The sequence below is a fragment of the Rousettus aegyptiacus genome, unplaced genomic scaffold (assembly GCF_014176215.1).
Source record: "Rousettus aegyptiacus isolate mRouAeg1 unplaced genomic scaffold, mRouAeg1.p scaffold_m13_p_16, whole genome shotgun sequence".
Taxonomy (NCBI): domain Eukaryota; kingdom Metazoa; phylum Chordata; class Mammalia; order Chiroptera; family Pteropodidae; genus Rousettus; species Rousettus aegyptiacus.
In genome coordinates, this window is record NW_023416291.1 from 29,559,426 (window position 1) to 29,580,835 (window position 21,410).

Below are 21,410 nucleotides of genomic sequence, written 5' to 3' on the forward strand. Positions count from 1 at the left end.
TGAAAATGTGGCATCTTTATGACAACTGTGAGAGACACTGGGTTATGATAAATCCTAATTAGCCAGGGTCACAGAACGCTAGAATGTGAAGACTGGCAGAAGGCACTGTCAGCCCATCCTTTATAAATTCAGATAGTAAAGCTGAGGAGGAGAAGCAGTTTCTGCAAAATAACCTGGCTGATTCATGGTCCCGTGAGGAGTACAGCCAGACTCCTCTCTGATTCTTCCATTTCTGCTCCTGATCCTTGTGTCATTCAGTAGTGCCACAATGGAATGGGTAGTGTTAATAGCAATAGGTCTAGCTATTGTCATAGGATGAACACAAGTTTTGCAGAGATAACGAGAAAGAAGGGGGCGGGGGATAGTAGCATCATAAATAACTACATCTTTTAAAAAGTTGTAATGTGCTGTTCGGACACTATAACAAAGAACAGTGGGTGTTGCTCTTGGAAGGGCTCATCTGTAGGGGTATCACATTCTGAAAATTAAAGTCTAAATGACTCCAATTAAAACAATGCAAACTCCAAAGGAGAAGCTAATGGTATGTAACCATGGGAGAAAATAACCTTTAATTGTTTCTCTTTGTCCAACCAATGGTGTCTCTGTGTGTATGTGCGGTGCCAGTCCGAATGTGATTGATATACAGCCAACGGACGGAGGAGAGACACAAGCTGTCACACAAATAGGCAGCCAGTTCCCCAGGCCAAGGAAGTCTCGTGCCAAGCCCCATTCATACCAAGTCAGTTGGCATCTTCTTGCCGGGAAGAAAACTCTGCCGCATTGAACTAAATCCCAGAGGACACCTGTAGGATTCAGAGTGTAAGCACAGACCCGAGTTTAATTGTCCTGGAATCTACCAGATGCCTCCGTGTTGGGCTGCTGGTTTGGCTATGTCATAGTGACTTGCTTGAGTCCTCCTGAGGTTTATGCAAGGGCCGCCCTGCGGCAGTTCTCAGCCAGATCGGAGTCTTTATGTTATCTGACTAGAATGGTGGTCAGGAATCTCTGAGAACGCTGACCAGGTTACCTATGGACTAGGATCCCAGTATTCATGGATAGACTTCCCATGCAATGAAATACACATGTGTCTATGCATGTACAGAGATTCATTTTTCTGAGAAGGCTTCAGTTTCTGTTGGTCTCTCACAGTGGTCTTAGGGACACCGAAGATGGCTAAGCCTGGCTCCTAGCTCCTGAGAATGAGCTACACCTCTGGCTGGCACACTTTACTCAGCTCCTATGGCCTGATGCAAACATCGAGCTTACAAATGGCAAGAAAATGTTAGTTCAACACCTCTTTAGAAGGCCCTGCTCTATTCTTCTCTTATTTAACTAGGGCTTGAAATAGCACAGTTCTCCTGTGCCTCTGAAGGAAGTGATGTGGTTGCTCTCTGGTGAGAGGTAACGTGTTGGTTCTTTTCTGAACTTTCTGTCAGGAAGCTTGAATAGTAGTCAAGTTGAGGAAGGATGGAAGTGTGAGAGGGTGCAGCAAGTACAGGTAAAGATGCCTATTGTGTGCTGGGTACATTGCACTGAACAGAACAAACCCAAGGCTTATCAGACTGTCCAGTGAGGGATGGGAGCACTGTCCCTTTTCCCTTTATCCAGGGACTGGTTTATATTGGGCTGTGGTTATTGTCGTCAAGAACCACTGCTTCTTCCAACCCACGTAAGGAACGAGGTCAGTCAGAAAGACATTCTCCCATACCTCATACTTCTGCAAGTGGGAAACTATGGGATCCGTCTGTCTGGCCAGGCGTAGCTCTGCAAAATTGGGGATTTCACCCTGGATGAGTCTAAGCTGCTACAGTAAAGCTCTTCAGAAGGCCTCTCTCACCAGTGACCAAAGCCCCAAACTGCATTTCTCCTTTTAGAAATGGGGACCAGGCCTCCCAGAACACACACGTCCAGCCCAAACACCCACGATGGCTCGATAAGACTCACCGTCCACATTTCCTGGAAAGAGCTCCCAGTGTCGTGTGTTTCCTTTCAAAATGAATGCATAATTCAAACACTTTCAAAAGATAGTACCAGATTTCCCCTTTAGTTAACAAAAATTCCAGATTTGATTCAGGAAAATGCTAGCAATTAAGTCATCATGTTCTTTCATACATTGTTCTCTTCAAAGCAATCTCCTTTCATAAACCAGCTTATTTTCCAAACTTGGCCACTTTCATTTAGATCATCGTTGCCACACGAGGCTCACATTTGAAGCATCTTTTTATCACTGCTACACAAAAGCTTTCCCCAGCCACTCAGTCTAAAGAAGAGTAGTGTTCAAACACACAAACCTGTTATTGCGGTATATTTTTCATGGCATATTTAGTTTGTAAGTTTTCTTTCTTTTTCAAAACATTGTTTTCTTTTTTTCTTTGTGGTGGAGACTTTTCAGATTTACTATCTTAGCAACTTTCAGGTATGCCTACAACTATAGTCATGTTGTGCATTACATCCCCAGGACTTGTCTTATAACTGGGAGTTAGTAGCTTTTGATCCCTGCACTCATTTTACCCACCCCATATAAGTTTTCTTGTTTACTTGTTTTCTTTGATTGTCTCATCCTCCAGAGTATGAAATAGCTCTATGGTGGCAGGGGCCCAGGCTGTCTTTCTTGCCGCAGTGCGAGGGTAGGGCCTGCCTCAGATCGTGAAAGAACATGTGTTTGACTCCCTCCCCTCTTTGTCCCTTACATTCCAAGCAGTCACTGAGCCCCGCCGACGTTTTCCTTGGAAACATCTTTCAGACTTGCCTTTCCCCTCCACGCCCATCCCAGAACCCCCACCTTGTGGCAGCAGAGCTGGAAGGGTCTCTTCGCTTCCAGCCTTGCTTATTGTTAGGTTGATGGTGCCCTGCTCATCACCCTGCAAGACTTGTCAGGATGGTGCCACTTTCCAGCTCAGAAATCAAGGGAGAGATTAGGACCAGGAATCAGAAAAGAATTGACTACGAAAAGCTGGGTGAGTCACTTTTTTTTCTTGAGACTCATTTGTAAAATAAAAGATTTGGACTAGGTAATCATTACTCCCTCTTCCTCGTGTAAACCCATATGCTTCTAGGAAAATAGAAGAGTGAAAAAACAGGCCTATGTCAGGCAAGATGATTGAGGGACGCTGGGGAAAGTTGGCCAGAAGGGAAGAGGGCAGACCGGAAGGGAGGAAACCCAAGGTTTTGGGTTAGGTTTTGGGGAGGACATTCTGATGTCCATCTGAAGATTTGTGTCTGAGCTGGAGGAAAAGAAAGGCTGGGAGGACATAGCCAAGGGCCGTTGTCATGAGACACACCTGTGTAGGGGCACATGCAATACTCCGAGGCCCACTGAGAGTGGGGTACACTGAGCAGGAACGGCATTTGTGTTTTTTTTCTGCATGGAGCACAGCACAGTATGGCCCAGAGCTCCCATGCTCCTTGGTAATATGGGGGCTGCACATAGGCACATCTAGGGCCTTAGAGGTAATGGTCATCTTGTCATCTTTAAGGGAATGGGACACAAAAGCAAGAAAGAGATTGAAGCCATGAGGGAAAATTCCTAAAATTACTAAAGGAAAGGGAAGTTTTTCAAGGGGCTCAGTAATATATTAAAGTAACCTCCCAATAGTGAAATCTGCCAAGATATGAGTTGTGCATTATCCTCTAATTGCTGATAAGATCAAGTTCAACCTCATCACCTTGTCATTCAAGGCCCTCCATCATTTGGTTTCACCAGCCTTACACAACCTTCTCTGTCATTATTCATTCATTTGACAAATAATTTGCTGGCACATTCTATGATACAGGCAACTGTTGTAAATACTAGAGATAGAATAGTTAGAAAAATGCATAAGCATGTCCCCTTGGAGTTTACATTCTATGAGTATTTCCAATAAATGCCTGTTAAATCGAGTTGTGAATTTCCAACACCAAGACTTTCTTCTTGCCGTGGTAGACTTTTCGCTGCAACTGTGTTAATCCAGGAAGGCGACTATGTCTTAGCTTATATGGCTCTCCTCTTCATTCTCCTGCTCCTTTCTCAGTGACTTATCCTCTACCCTGTATCAAATCAAACTTGAATCTATTCAAATTCCCTACCTTCGAAGCTGTGTTCAAACTCTGCCTAATTCATGAACTCTCTCCTTTGCTGTAGTCTAACTTGTTTTCTCACTGTTTCCCCTAAGCATCTAACCTTAGTTACTTTTTTCTATAGCACTTATCACCATCTTCTATATGTATTTCTTTTTTGTCCTTTTTCTTGAATATAAACTCCTTGAAGTCGGAGGTTTATGTATTGTCATTTCACTGCTGTATCCTCAACACTTACAACAGTTTATAGCATATAGTAGGCTCACATCAATACTATTGAATGAATAACACACTCAATCCTTACAATTTTAGTCTTTTTAAAGACACACACTACTTCTTATCCTTTATTTTTATCTCCCTTATTGATGAACAATTTTCAATAAATGTTTATTGAATTAATGGGTGGCATTTGTTGATGGAAGACAATGACATTTTGAATAAAACTCCTGCTTCGACTGCTTACAGCTGGAAATACACTCTTAAATGGAGAAAGAAACCTCGTCTTAACTCACATTCCAACATTTTATCTTCCTGATCTCCAAGACACTTATGTTTACATAAAAACAAAACGATTCTACAAATAATTTTGTACAGCTAAGTCACAGGCACTTCATAAAATTATTACTTCTAGTACTTATAAAGACACTTTATAGGGTCCTGTAGGAAAGGTTGAAGGCTGTAATTAAGATGTGATAGCCTTTCATATTTGTGAGATGTGAACTTCAGGTCCTACACTACAAATCTGAAGCAGTGACATAAACAACCCAAACTGGTCACCCGGGGAGGCAGCATGGGAGTTTTTCAGGGCACTGTCCCCTCACATTCAGCTTCAAGGCTAAGGCAGGTTCCAGTCCAGAGTTTTGCCAGCCAGGACATGGGTAAGTTGGCTGGAGCTTATGCAATAAGAGGTGAACAGGGGAGCAGACAGATGAACTTTTAGTTCTGCACTTCTGGTAAAGATGCCAAATCTGAGTTCTTTGGGTAATTCCCTACTTGGCAATGACATACCAGGTCCTTTCACTGGCCACCAGGTCACCCTGAGGCATGTCCCCTGATACTGTAGCCATCCTCTGGGAACTTCGTCTAGCTCTTTAGGGTAGAGTTTAGGGTAGAGCATGAATAACACTTTGCTCTCCATTTCTAGCTCCTAAATACCCCCTCCTCTGCTTGGGATGGAGACTGTGTGTGGACCCCTGTTACTTCTCCCCAGCCTTAGGCTCAAGCTGATCTTCATCAAAAGTGGGTGGTATTAAAACAGGCATAACATATATGCATAGGCATTTCATAGCTTATTTTCAAAATAAAAGATGTCTTTTTGGAAGCTATAATATGGCTTCTAAATACAACTGGGCAAACCAGTTTTAAAATGCAGAAAGAGATTGGAAAAATTTACTCTTTAATTTTAAAAGGCAACCAAGTATGACACTCTTTTGATTATAGATATCTTTGAAAAAAAAAAAAAAAGAACTGACCATGACTCTATCTTTCATAATAAATGCAATATTGAGAAATCTCAGTTTTGCCTGCAGGGGACATCATCATTCTTTTCCAACTTAACCAAGCCTTCTGCAGTCTCAACTGAGAACTATCTAATATATAAGGGGAAGATAGAAGTCAGGGAAGCTCAACCATTTTATGGCTTCAATTTCCTTCCTGACCTTGATGACTCTCGAATCTCTATCTCTAGACCATATCTGGCTCCTGAGCTCCAGTTCTGCATATACAACTATTATCAAATATCTTTGCTGATGTTCCCAAACCATTTCATCTTTAACATAATCAAACTGAACTCATTGTCTTTCACAAAACCTACTCTTTCTTCTCTGCTCCATGCTCAGTAATGGAACCCCTTCCCCTAAGTTGTGCCAGCCAAAAAACCACCGTCATACTCAACCTCTCATTGTCCTACCTCACCTACTATATCCAATCACCCAGTCAAGACCAACGAACCTTCATTGTCTTTGTCACCATCCACCCTAGTTCAGGCCACCGTCATTTTTAGCTAAGACCCTGTTTCAGCTTATTAACTGAGCTTCCTGTTTCTAGTCTCATCTACTTCCAACGAACTGCCCACAGTATAGCCAGGGAGAATCTGAAGACACAGACCTGATCATATCTTCCTTGATGGAATCATTTCAATGACTCTTTACTAAATTCAAGATCAAGTACGAATTCTTCACTAGGATTTATTAGGTCCACAGGTCTAGAAGACTTTGATAACTAGTCAGTAGAGTATGGTGATTCAAGCGCCCATCCAAAAATTAGTATTATAAAAAAGTAGAAATTTATAACCAACAGGATTTGGACTTTTGAGAAATTGTTAATTCGACTGAGTGATACAGCATCTTCAGTTCCCTTTCATAGGATTATAGTGTTTGATATACCATAGTTTAATCCTAACTAATAAATATATGTCTTCCAGAAGGTACCGTGTCCACTAAACAGTCTTCCCAAGGCCAAAGACTAGGAACGCCTCACGAATTTCCTATTGTTCCAGTGGGCATAATAACAATGGTTTAGAAAGTTTTACAAAACCTGAACGGCCTGAGTCAGGAGTGAAAACCCTTAGAGAATAAACATGGAAAGTGGTGAAGAAAAACCAAAGACAGAGACAAGTGCATTCGAGGCTGCCAGAACAGAACTATTTCCTATTGCACGGTGTGTTTTTGTTACCCAAAACAGTTGTGTTTCTAAGAAAAGGTTGTCCCCCACTGTTGTGGCTCCCCTCTGAAATGTCTATGCAATACTTGCTGAAATTAGGTGATTGATTCAGAACACATCAGAAAGCACAAACAGTGTTTTCTGGATGTGCCGTTTGGAACAATGGTCTTCTTTAGAAAATCCAGCACAGCTGCGTTTATTCCCTAAGTGTCAAAACAGCAGAAATTTTACCTGGCTCTAGTTGTCTATTTGTTTCTGTCTCACTCAGAAAAATTTTCATGGGAAGAGAAAGAAGCTATCATAGTTTGTCAAAATGAAAATAATATACATTGTTTTTGTTTATTCCAATTCAATTTTGGTGAGTTAGAAGTTTGTTACATTTTATATCTCAAGACAGATATCAGTGTTAGTAAGTGGCTGGCTTAGGAATGTATTAGAACCTGTGGGGCTTTGGCGGGTTTCCGTTCTCCTAATTTTTTTCATAAGACTTACATTTATCAAGAAAAATTGAAGAAGGAGGCTGCTAGGGATGGGAAGGCCAACTAGGAGACTAGCATATTGATTCAGCATAGAATTCTGACCAAAGGCTAAAAGCTGTAGGACAGATTTGGGCTGCCCTGGAAGCTAACCTTCCAGGTATCATACTGGGATCCAAGCATCATAAAGCATCCTATTAAAAACTCTTTAAGGTGCATTCTAACCCTGAAGCTTTAGAACATGCTGAGAAAGGAAACATCATTTATGGAGAAAAGGTTGTTGTTCTGAATGTCTTACTTCCTTTTTACTATTGCAATAAAGAAATGGTGCATTAGGAGCACTTTAAGAGGCACACACATATTAAGATATGCCCTTTCCTGGGAGGGAAACCCTGATAGCTCATTTGCTAGTCCACTGACCAGGGCAAGTTTCTGATCTGCTCTGTGCCTCAGTTTCTTCACATTTGTGGATATAGTTCCTGACTATAAGCACTCATTACATTTGGGCTATTTCTTCTTCCATACATATCAGTTCTCAATCTGCTTTTAGGGTATGCAACTCATTCTTAACATTCATCTTGTCTATTTTTATTCTTCCGAGATACTTTCTGAGGTCAAAAATCAGACTTTTTGCCTATTCATGAGTGTATCTTCCTGTTGAGATGTCTGGGATCCTTGTTCTGGTTCTACAGCTCTGGACACCTGTGAGCCTTCCCTGATGACTTGTGTACTTGATCATCTTCTTAGACAACGATCAGTCAGGTATGTCACGTGTCATTTTCTCAGAGCAGCTGCTCTGAGATCTCCATGTATTTTGAGAGAACTTTGACTCTCGGTGTTTTGGGGAAAAGGTATATTCACATCGACATGTATTCACATTTCTTGAATAGCTCATTGTCTGATAATACCTAATTTTGACTACAAAAAGTAATAGTATACTTTTGTTCGTTTGAGAATTTTCCTGGACTAAGTTGAGTCTGATAGGTAAATAAATAATGCGTTTCCAGGTTGCACTGTGTCCAGGCTTGAGCTTGGGCCATGTGTTTATTACATTGCATTTCTCACTGGAATTCTTTCCTCACGAAGGAATATCTGGCCTTTCTATCACATCTGGCACTTTGTCTCTTATTTTTCTCTGTTTTAGATGAAACAGCCCCTAGGAATTAGACATAGGTTTGGGGTTTTGTTTTCTTTTTTTGCTTTGTTTTCTTTTGTTTTTAAAGCTCTAAAGGTATTAAAGCTTCATGATCCCATAACATCAGTAAAAATAAAGTTGGATTCAAACTTAACTCTGCCTATCTCCAGATCCTGCACTGGACCCCCTGATACTGAACTCCTTGAGGTTGAACTTGCTGAGAATCTGTACTACTAACCGTCTGGTTTCTCTATTGCTGTACAATGCTGGTTGCTTACTGCTAAATTTTCAGAGGCAAAGTCCGGTCCTGATTTAGACAACAAAAACAAAGCAGTATCGAATTGATTATTAAGAAATTGCTAGATACTTTCTAATGTAAATATTTATAGTGATTCTCTTTTTGGAATTAGTTTATTTGTATTTAGGCACCAAAATAGTTTGAAATGATTGAAAAGAATAAAAAAATACATATTTTGTGACACACGAAAATTATATGGAATTCAAATTTCAGTGTTTTCTAAGTTGTCAATGCAGTTTTGATTTACTCTTTAACTGAAAAATTATCAATAGATATTTTGTTTTGTCTGTATTTTAGTCATTCTACTTTATAGTTTTGTCGATTTTTTTCAATCATTTAAAGATGTAAATATTATTCTCAATTTATAGGCCATACAAAAAAAAAGAAGGCAGATTGGATTTGACTTATGGGCTATAGTATGCTAAAACCTAAGTAGAATTTATCCCTCACTTTAAGGCAAATTTTTTTGAGAGAAGTATTTTTTCTGTCCATCAATTATTATAGATGTTTATTATGAACAAGACAAAGATGTGTAAAAATAAAATTAATAAACAATGTTTTACAAGACTAAGTCAATGCAATGACAGAAAAAAAGAATGAGAGATATCAATAATGGAATAGCAAATCTATTATTATTCGTATATTGTATAGTAATGATTTGCAACCTGGAAAAAAAGATGTATTTTATCTTTAAAAAAAATCATATTTCCTAGTTTTGACTACCAAAAAGACATGGAAATAATGATCAATGCAGTTGTAATAAACACTCCATTTGATCTGGTTCTTGTTGTTTCCCACTAAAAAGAACTAAGGATTCTTAGAGAACAGCTGATTCCAGGTCTGGGCAGACAGACCAACACAGACATGAGCAGGGAGACGAGAGGGTCATGCCTAAGGACTCATGAGCTAACAACCTGAGGAAGTTACTGCTGGACGAAGTTACTACAGTCTGAGACTCGATAAGGATATAAGAAGTATTAATGATTCCAATAAGGACTGATACTGTGTTTTAATCATAAGTTTTAATGATGCTGGAGGTGCGGTTAGGTGGATCCCCATTAATTGCCTTAGAAGGAAGCTAAATAACCACTTACTATTTTTAAAATTGGTAAGTAAAGAATCAAGCATTTATTCTTGTCTTGTAAGATAGTTGATTAGTGGAATTTGTCCCTTTGTTTTCCAGATAATAGTAAATTAAAATAGAATGACAGACGTTACTATTTCCAACTAATTAATAAAGCAAATTCATGAATTTAGGACATGGTCATTATTACTGATACCTTAATAGAGAGTCAATAAAACATTATGTACCTCCAGATGGAAGTACATACAATCAAAGCATTAGTTTTAAGCAAACACACAAATGACAAACAAACAAAAAAACAAATATCTGATAAAGCCTTCTGGATCTAATGACCAATTTCCAGGAAATACAAAGAGAAAAGGAATATATTAAATGACACCAAAAGGATGAAGTCAGCAAAATTCAAACCATGGAAAACTGTTCGTTCAAATAAAAATTTAAAAAAAAATCAAGGAAAATGAAAAAAGAGAAAGATGAAGAGCGAAACTGTAGATTAAAAAAGACTTAAAAGACATAAAACCAACCATAGTACATTGACCTTATTTGGATCTCAATTCAAACACAAAGAATCTAAAATTAGAAACATGGCAGAAGAAGTGGCTCAGCAACAAACTACTGACACCACAGAAGAGGATCTCATCAGGCTCAGCCTGGATGAGTGAATTTATGTGAAAAGGAAAAATGACAGAGACTTCGAGGCGGATTACATGCTTATGATCAACTTTTAAATATGATGATGGGAGATGTGGAAGAAACTGTGACTACTATAGAAATTGATGAAAAGATATACAAATCAACAAAAAGGAATATTCTGATATTCCGGGGAGATGGTGTTGTACTAGTTGCCCCTCCATTAAGAGTTGGCTGAAACAAAGAATTCGTTCCTGTGTGGAAAACAGGAGACTTTGTATGGCTGCTTCTTTAAATGTAGAAGATATTCAAAAGAGAAACCTGCAGAAATTTTGATATTAAGAAATGACCAAGGATTCCTCTGCTCTGAAATGAGTTGATTTGTTGATGACTCACAAATTTTCAAGCTCAATGGCATTTTTATTTTTCTCCAACCCTTCTAATAAATGTGATCACTAAGATTCAAAAAACAGAAAAAGAATTTAAAATTATTGTAAGTAAACGGAGAAATGTGGACACTGACTGCATATTTGATAATAAATCATTATTATTGACTTTTTGTCTTAGAAATGATAACAGTATGATGGTTAGAGTTTTCAAAAAAGGGTATTGTTTAGAGACACACAGTGAAATATTTACAGATGAAATGATGTGCTATCTATAATTAACTTCCAAAGAGTTTGAGCAGAGTGGGGAATTTGAATAAAACTGCCTACTTATATTTATAATTGTTCAGATTACATGATAATAGAGCAGCCTCATTACACTATTCTCTACTTTTGTGTATATTTGATACTTTCTATATAAAAATTAAAAAAGTGAAGCATGTAACTATAAAAAGAGTTTATTTATTACTTAAAACTCTGTTAAGCAAGTTTGCTTTTCAGTTCATCCTGCTTGAAGCCCAAATGCATTCAGGCTCTGAGAGACACAAAGAGGTAAGAATTCATTCTGACCTCCTGGATCCATTTTGAACCAAGACTGGTAGAGACCCATGGCATAAACGCCACAGAGATGTGAGAGGGGATGGTCAGTGAGGCAGGAAAGCATTCGCAGAGGACGGGCTCCAGGGCAAATGGACCCTACACACGGCCTCGGTGAATGGGTAACACGCGGACTTAAGAGACAAGGGAGGGGAGGGCGTTTCTAGTGCAGGGAACCAGGCAAAAAGAGGGTACAATGAATCTGAGTGGAAACATGATTAAATGACAAAGGGTGAGCCAGATGAAAGGAGGCCCAGGGAATCAGACAAAGGCATTTAATTTGATACAATGTTAATCCAGTAGCCTCTGCACTCTGTGATCACAGAAAACTCTTGGATACAATCTTGTTTTTAAGGCAGATATGTTCAGGATATATTGGAGAGGTTTATTCACTCACTGAGCAAATTCTTATAGTGATGAGACTACAGTCAAACGTGAAATAGAGCCGTTTCTCAAAGCTCTTGTCCAAAGGGGCTGCAAGGTGTGAAATACGTTCATACTAACAACACCAAGACTAATTAATTGCCTTTTCAATCTCATCTTCTTGCGAGAGTATGGTGGAATGTTCCAGAAGTGACACAACAGGTGTTGTTGTGACAGACTGAATGCGGAAACAGGTATAAAAGAGATTTGCAAAAATGTAAAGCAATATTATTCTTTTCACTATTACTTTTTAGTTTGGAAAGTATAGTTTCTTTGCACAAAAATGTGTTACTTATGTTAACATGTAATGGGTTCGTTATTGTTATTTTATAAGAATAATTACTTTAAAAATTTCCAAGTTTTAATTTCTAACACGATAATCCACATAAACAAAAATACTTTAAAATACTTTAAGGGTCTCAACAAGTTTGAAGAGCGTAAAGGAAGCCTGAGACCAAAAAGTCTAAGAACTGTTGTATTTGAGTATTGATTAAGAACATGGAGGAAGAAAGGGGTTCAAGGGGAATTTCAAAGGAAAAATTGTCAAGACATGATGATTATTTCAATAAATAATCATTAACCGTTCACTATGTCCAAGGTACTGAAATGAAACAGAGGAATAAAGAATGTCTCCAGGTTGTCGAACTGGCTATCTGTTTGATTCAAAGTCAGACACAAATTGCTATCTGCATTGACAAGTAAATTAGTTTTGAATAACTTCTAGTGATGCTCCAAATTGTCTGCTCTTTTAGCTGAGTGAATGTGCACAGTTTTGAACCTCTCTCACTCAGAAAAGCTTTATTAGCCCACATAGCAAGAACATGTTCTAAAAAGGACTCCTAATATATTAAGCAGATGCAAATTTACTTATCCCTTTGCTTACACAAGTCGTAAGTCCTGTCAGCTTCCACCTACCTCCTGCTTATTTTCATTTACTGTAGTTTTAAAGACATTCTTCATTCCCAAGTTATTTCCCCAGACAGAGATAATAACTCAGTTACCTTGACATGTCATTTAATGTGTATATAGGGAAAGCCTACTCATTCAATTATCTGGAGTCTAATGAATAATAGAGCTAGGATGATATCTGCCTGAAAAAAAAAGATAAAAAGCTCATAAAATATTCTAAAGTTTACAAAAAGAATACTTTTGGGGTTATGTAGGTTACCATCCTTCAATATTCAAATGAAAGATTACTTTCTAAAGAAATTTTTCCAAAACACTACTCACCACCATCTCAATGTGAAAATTAAACACTCCCCTTGCACTCCTCTGAGCATTTTGATTTTCATCTTCTTGGCATTTTATTAACCTCTGGTATATGACAGATCGTTATGGTTCTTTTTGCTTTTCCTCCTTGCCCAGGGAGATCCTTCAGAGAAGATCTTTTACTTTATTCATGATTCCCAACAATGCCTTATGTGGTGCCAAGTTTCAATATTGGAATTTAATTAGCTAGAAAAAAATAATCCTGAGCATTATCTACATTGCATTTGTTTATTTAATGTATGTAGTTGTTCAAAAGTTTATTATTGGATTCCGACTATCACATAGTGACTGGTAAAGACATAATAGTACCCTTGTATGAAAAATGACAGAACTGGACACATATAAAGCACCTGTGGATAGCCATTTAGATTTTGATCCTTGAGAGAAGAAAAAAGCAGATGTGCTTCACATTCACCCTGGCTTTCTCTCTGACGGCATTTTCTAAACTGTGGCACAGGGAAGTGAAGCTCAAATAGAGAACATCTCTCCAGGGAAAACAGGTTATTACTCAGGGGTACTGAGATAAATGAAATCTGCAAGGCAGGGTCCAGAGAGAAGAAAGCTGTGCAGGAGAGCCCCAGCAATCTGCAGATGAGTCTCTTGCATCTATGGCCAAATATGTAGCTGTGCGAGCATTGGGCAGGTCCCTGTAGGAAGACTTAACAGGCAGCGCAATTTGATTTTGTTGCATTGGCTTTAGGCTTTGTCATCGTTTCTAGGGCTAGTGTAGCCCCGCTCCTAAGTTATGTTTTTCTGGGGTCTCAGCTAAGCCCAGAGTATGGAAAAAGGTCTCCATTCTAGCTGGTTTCACCTTTAATGTGTCTGTACATGTGTGATCCTGAATCTCTGTTGAGTCCAGGAATAATAAGTGAATTTATTTGGACTTTATACCAATAAATTAAATAATCTAGGTGAAATGGATAAATCTTGATATAGAAAAAATTTCAGACTTGATGTATGAATAGAAAATTTAAATATAACAACTTATATGGAAATACTAATAATCTAAAATTGCCAATACAACTTGGAAAAGAAGAACGAAGTTGGATAAGTTATGTTACTTAAAATCATCATTTGCTATAAAGGTACGATAATCAAAGCAGTATTGTATGAGTGTAGGGATAGGCTAATAGATAAATAGAAGAGAATAGAGACTCCAGAATCAACCACAATGTAGTCAACTGATTTTCAACAAAGGTGCAAATAATTCAGTGAAAGAAAGTCTTTTCAACAAATGGTGCAGGATAATTGGATACCTGTATGGAAAAAAAGTACCTTGATTATACCTTACACCACAAACAGAAAATAATTTGATCTGGATTATGAACTTAAACATAAAAGCTAAAACTATAAAGCTTTTTAGAGGAAAACATAGCAAAACACCTTTGAGAGATCTTAGAGCAAAGAAACATTCCAGAGAGGAATGAAAAGCAATAACCATAAAAGCAGATAAATGAGCTTCATTAAAATTAATATTCCTGCTCATCAAAAGACAAGATTAAGAAAATGAATAGACAAAATATAGCCTGGGGAAATATATGGAATATAAATATCAGAGAAAATACTTGTATCCAGAATATGTGAAGAGACTCATTAATAAAAAGCAAAGAATGAAATAAAAAACTAGACAAAAGACTTGACTAGACGCAGATTCCATGGACATTGTTTCTGGAGATCTGGCTCTTGACATTATTTTTTCTAATGCCACTAGTGATTCAGATGCTTATTTTAGGTTAGGAATCAAATCTTAAAAGATTGTTATATGTCACTTTATTGTGACTACTGAAAACGAGGGTCACTTTTGCCTACTTATCTCTTAAAGTGACCTTCCTGTGCCCAGGGCAGTATGTCAGTTCATGCCTCTTGTCTCAGCAAAATTATTTATAGTACTTTTGTTCTCTAAAGTACCCTGGACTGGACAACAATTTAACGTTGAATTAATATTTTCCGGTTGGGATCTGCAAGGTGGGTATAAATCCACTGTAAAGATGAGGCAAGTTGTTTGCCGTAGAGAAAGGAACCGAGACTCTAGGTCAATCCAGACTTAACAATTATTGCATGTTCACTATGTGCTGATACTTTCTAAATGCTTTCCATGTATTATCTTATTTAATTTCCCCCAAATCCTAAGAGGTAAAGTATTACTACAGATGAAGAAACAGGCACAAGAGGCTAAGTAACTTGCCTGACACCACAGAAGAAGGAAACAGAAGACGTGGATTTGAATTCCTGCAAGCCAGCAGGGGAAGCCTGTCTCTTAGTCTCTATATCCTTGGCATCGCCACGAGCGGCCACATCTTTTTTTGTTCAGAGAATGAGCTGGCATGTTGATCTAAACAGTTTCTCTACTATGTCCCCACTATCCTCACCCCTACCTCTGCTTTCCCCCCACCCCAAGTGTGACCCACTGTGGGGAATTATTACTGTTCTATTTTTAACTGGGCTGCAATTCATTCGGCCTCCTGTCTCTGTTTGTATCAAAATAATTTCCCCTATGGCCTTCCTTCAGATGCAGTAAAACTGGCCCCAGAAGCTGAGTGTTTATGCTAGAGTTTATTTTGAAAATGAAAGCAGGCTTTTGTTTTGCTCCTCCCTTGTAGTAAGATACTTAAGAGGGTGTAAAAGCTCTTTATCAAGTTAATATAGTGGCCCTAGGTGGAAAATAAGGGCACAATTCAAGTTTTCTGTGGTTTCTGGCTCAGTTTTAACCGAATGCTAGAGCAACGCCAGACAGAGCCTGATAAAAATAGAAACTCTGAGATGTCCAGGCTCTTCTCCAGATGGTGCTTGGGAATCCAGATAGTAACTCACGATTGAGAAGGGGTGCTATTAATTAGTGGGAAGATGTCATGTCTAAGTGGAACCGCTGGTATTGCCAAAAAATCCTGGGTTGTTTCCTGAGTCTCTCTGCTCCGGATTAACTGAAAGTTCAGTCATTACATAATGCTGCCACATGCCTTGAAGGATGAAAAGAGAGAACGTGCAGTTGGCCCAAGAGAAAGTACTGGACAAAGAGAATGAACATGTTAGGGATCCACAGAAAGGAGAGTGACATTCTAGACTCCACTTGAGAGAAGTAAAGGGAGAAACAGGCAGAGTCCACCAGCTCGGGTCACCAGAGTGGATGGGGAGGGGGCAGACATTCGGGAATGTGGAGGGCAGGTAAATGGGATGGAGGAGGGACAGGGTTCGAATGTGTGACTATCTGCTTCTTTACTGAGGACCTACAGGGCTGGACTTTGATTTTGCTCCTGATGTGAAATTTATGTAGGGGAAATGCTACAAAAATAAATGTATTTACTGAATGAGGTTAAAATTCCAGAAACCCTTTGGCTCCTCAAGGTCCTATAACCAAGTGGAACCATATAAGAAGAGAGAGCTTTATAATAGTTTTCACAACAATAATTATTTTCCTTAATAAAGATCATAAACTTAACCTCCTTCTATTAAGCATAGCCTCCTAAGAGGAATTAACTTTGGCTTTGGGCAAACCACTTACCTCTCTAGATCATCCTTCTTTATCAATACAATGAGGATGAAATGACCACAGCTATTTTCATAGGGCTACTTTTAGCAATCAAATACCAATGTACATACAAGAATCAAGAGGGTGACTGAGCACATAGGTGGCTAAAAATATTAATTTAAGAAATTAATGATATTCGAATGATCGGCGCCATTAAATTAGAATGAGTTGCGGCATCACTCTGATTCTTCCTGATTTGACCAGAGGGAATCTCACCCCTGATCAGTGCTTACTAATTTCACTCTTTAGGGTCAACGTCACCTATCCAAGAAGCTATTCTAGAATGCCATGCTACATTATTAACCTCGGTGTCTGTCCCTCTTCCAGACAGCGAATCCCTTTAGGAGAGGGACTGTGCCTCATTCCGGTGTGGGGCTTGCCACTGTGCCTAATGAACAGAGGTGCTTGGATATTTATTGAACAAAGGAATGAATGTAGATTCGTGTTGGTGGGAAACATTGGGAAGAGTGTTCCCTTTGGTGAGACTATCACATGAACGAAAGCAGGAACATACTTAGAATATTCAGAAAAAGACAGGAGAGGGTAGCCTGGCCAGAGAACAGAGACTGGGGAGTACTGAGAAAGAGATCCACCAAAGAGGCCAGGACCCACCCGCTTTTACTCCTAACCTGTAAATTCTGTTCCCGCCTTTCTTTTCAAGGCCTCACAAAATAGCTAATTCTCTCCATTATCCCTTCCTGTTCCTCTCTGGAAATAACCAGTTTCAGAACCTCTTATGCTAGACACAGGGTTATGCACTTTGCACTTCCTTATTTTTTAAGTCAATTCATTGAATAGCTAATATATTTATTTAGTTCAAAAATTAAAACAATATAAGAAGGTATGCATTGAAATGTCATACACCTAGACTCCATCTAATCTATTCCCCTTCAAACCTTACAGGTAACTTTTTTATTAGTTTTGTGTTTATTCTTTCAATTTGTTATGCAAACCTAAGAAATTATGTTTATGTAGTCTTGTTTGCTTATATTTCCTACCCAAAAGACAGTATAATATTATATATTTCTACATGTTGCTTTTTTCACTTAATACATCTTGGTACTCACTTCCCTATTGATGTGTAAAGATCTTTTTATTCTTTTTTATAGCTGCATAGTATTCCGTTATGTATATTTAGCATAGTTTATTAAACCAATCCCCTATTGCTGAATACTTGGCACCTATTTTACCTACTATATACACTGTGAAAATGGACCTATTTTACCTACTATATACACTGCAAAATTGGACACATCCCTATTGATGTGTAAAGATCTTTTTATCCTTTTTTATAGCTGCATAGTATTCCATTATGTATATTTAGCATAGTTTATTAAACCAATCCCCTATTGCTGAATACTTGGCACCTATTTTACCTACTATATACACTGTGAAAATACACATTTCAAAGAGTTTTGAATTTAATCTTCTACTTGTTGTTGTCTTTTGTCTCCTGTTGATCTCAGCCATTCTCAGGACTCCACAAGTGACTTTCACACTGATGACAAAAACTTCTTGCTGTTGTGTGCCCCCTCCTCTATTTCAGCTGCCTGTGTAGTATTATAAGGTTATTATCTAACAAACATCTGATAAAATGTAACTCTAAAACTTACCTCATTTTCTCCTTCTTCTATCCTTTGCTCAGTAGGTTTTCCTAATAAAAAAGCACACACTCACTCTCTTATTCACTAAGATGCGAAGCATCTTTTGCCTGTGATTCTTCCCTTTCTCAGCCTCTACATGCATAAGCAACAAACTCAATTATTTTTTCCTGTACAAGATTTTGGACTGTACATTCTTTCTTTTTATTCTGGTTGCTATTTAGTTCAGGTCTTTGTTAATTCATGCTTTAACATTTTTAAAAACAATATATAGGATGATTGGATAAAGAAGGTGTGGTAAATATATATAATGAAATACTATTCAGCCATGAGAAAAGATGAAATACTGCCATTTGTGACAACATGGGTGGATTTTGAGAGTATCATGCTGAGCAATATAAATCAGATGGAAAAGGACAAGATCATATGGTTTACTCATATGTAGGATATGAAACAGACAACAATATGGTGGTTATCAGAGGGGAAGGGGATGGGAGAGGCTGAAGAGGGTAAAGGGCATCAAATATACGGTGATGGAAGGAGACTAAACTTTGGTTGATGAGCACATAATGCAACATACAGATGACGTATTATAATATATATGTAATATATTATATTGTAATGCGATATAACCAGTGTCATGTTCATATATTTAATTAGTTTTTCCACTATAAACATCTAGAATGCTTTGGGAGGCAAGTCCCCACAATTATGAAGGGATTATTTCCTGCAATTAGGCATGTCCCACTCCCTAGTGAAGAAAGTTTACATCGCTGTTTGTAATCAGTGACTCAGATGTCTCTCTACTGATCTGTAAGCTCTGTCTGTTCACCATCTTATCCCTATCATTTCCCATGAGGTGAGGCATATGGTATGTGTCAAGTAAATAACTGTTAAATTTGTCCCCACAGCATAATTTCAGTGGGCATTTCCAATCTTATGAGTCACTAATCTCCCAAATGGACTATATACCAAAGCCACCCTGAACTACTGTAAAACATGCCTTCTTGGCTTTCATGACTTGGATTATGCCATTCTCTCTGCTTGGCAGAGCCTTTCTTCTTCCCTCATATGCCACTCTGGCTGCATGGTGAAAGCCCATTAGTCTCTAAGGCCCAGCACCTCTGAGAAGTGCTTGCTATCTGATTACTCTGAAAACACTGAGGCCCCAAAGGAAGCAATTTACTCAGTAGAGGAAATTGAACCAGAATCCTGGTATCTCAGCTTCCATGAGGCAAGAAACAGTAGAGACTCTAAGACTGGGGACTACTCACTTCTATTTCTCAGTGAACCATGTCATCCTGCCCCCAGATGGCTAGACTGAGACTTGCCTTGAAATTTTATTGGAGAATAGGGAAGATCCTGTGGAAGAAGTGATAATAACCATTTGTAAAAACACAAAATCTTGTCTACTTTAGTGAATGTGTTATGCTCCTACCTTTATTATACACTGTGCTATATACATAAAAGGCAGAGATGGTCTCTTCCCTCAGAAGGCTGAGAGACATTTATGACCACTGATTTCAGCCTGATAAAATGCAAAACAGTGTCACCTACTCAAACAAAGATAAAAGAGTGGCAATCCTAGATATGGCTTACCTCTGTAAATGGCTAGCTGTATAATTTTTGCAGAGTCTCTTGAGCGATTTGGTCATCAGATTTACTAGATTAGATAGTTAATGAAACTTCTTTCCTAGATTATTGCACTCCGTTTCATGTTTCAGCTTCCAACTTTCAGCACAGCAGTGAAACTCTGGTTTTAAGATGGAGATTTCCTGTAGAAATCCCTCTGCCCTTCCCTTAATCGAGCTCCACTGACATGCGCACATATATATTTTTTTAACTTAATATTTTAAACTCAGAGGTCAAGTCAATAAAGCCAAAATCTTGACCAGTTTGAGATGTGGTCATCTCAAGGATCAAAGTAATTTTTATAAAAGAGTGATTCTACGAGTTCTAGTAATTCAGGCAAATTTTACTTTGGGTTAATTTCACACTGCATTTCTGAATTCCCACTGCAATTTCTACTGAATGTAATCAAGATTGTGGGTTTTTTCCTTGCTCCATCTTAAGAGTTGGTGACAGGCAACAAGCTTAAAACAGCCACTCTATTTCACTAGGGAGAGAGGCTACATGTATCCTCTGAATGAAACCATCTGTTAGAATCTCTCAGCAGTGTGCTAAGGAAGGAAATGGTAGGAAATCTTTCAAGAAGCTCAGTTAAAGACAACTGAGTATTTTGGGGATGATCTAAAGTATCTCAAATAAGACAAGCTGTTACTAATACCTTCTACCAAGATACGCTGACAAGGTAGACCTGGCGTGTTCCCAACTAAAATATACCCAGTGATTTTTCTTGCAGAAAATCAATGAGTTCATTAGAGAGATGGCATGGAGACTTTAGCAGAGATCAGAACCCATATTTCAGGCTCGCCTTCCAAACCTGACATACCTACTCCATTATAATAATGTATGGCCAACACATCTTTGTTTCTTGGATGACAGGTTTTGCAATTCTTTTTAACTACTATGTTCCCTACTTCGTTGACCCCAAATAGTCCGAAAGTAAAATAAAAGAGCCAACTTAATTTAAACTGTGATTAACCAATTATTTGAACAAGTGTCTGAAAAAAAATTATGATTCACCTGGCATGACATTTTATTCTTTCATCATTTCATCCAAATGCTTCTGTGGTCAACTAGTTTTTGGAGTTAACTAATATGAAAACATGAATTTAAAGGAAATGCTTTGAACACATACAGGACATTCTATATCAAACACCAAGTCCACTAACAAACATAGATTCACTCTGTGGGCATTTACTTGCTCGTCATCATTTTGTGTGAGGCTTTTGAGAAAGAAACAGAGATAGAAGGCTGATCCTGCCTGTGAGGGGAGGGGAGGGCGGGCAGTGTCACCATCTAGCTGTCTAAAGGCAAACTGGTTCTTGTACCAATCTCTCTGGTCATTGCCACTAAACTGAAATCCATTCAGAGCCCACTCACACAACTTTTTATCAACTCATGGGAGCACATAATTGGAGGTCAACTCTTAACTTTCTTGCATTTAAAAAATTGAGATGTAATTTAAGATTGTAAAGTTTCCAACTCTTCAGTGTTCAGCTCAATGGTTACACACACACACACCCCACACACACACACACACACACACATATACAGGAAATTGCTACCGAGATACAGATCCAGAACATTTCCAGCACCTCAGAGGGCTCCCTTGTGCCTGTTCCCAGTCAACACTTCCCACAAA

General features: G+C 38.4%; 2 protein-coding genes across 5 annotated transcripts in view; one reads left to right on the plus strand and one right to left on the minus strand.

The window, feature by feature from the left end:
* ADRA1A (adrenoceptor alpha 1A) overlaps positions 1-21,410 on the minus strand; it is a 79,766-nt gene that overhangs the window by 9,708 nt on the left and 48,648 nt on the right. The gene's annotated exons all lie outside the window — the stretch shown is intronic.
* Positions 10,295-10,578, plus strand: LOC118612442 (U6 snRNA-associated Sm-like protein LSm3). The gene is given in 2 exon segments (XM_036233632.1): positions 10,295-10,397; positions 10,400-10,578. Coding segments are annotated over 2 exon segments (282 nt in total).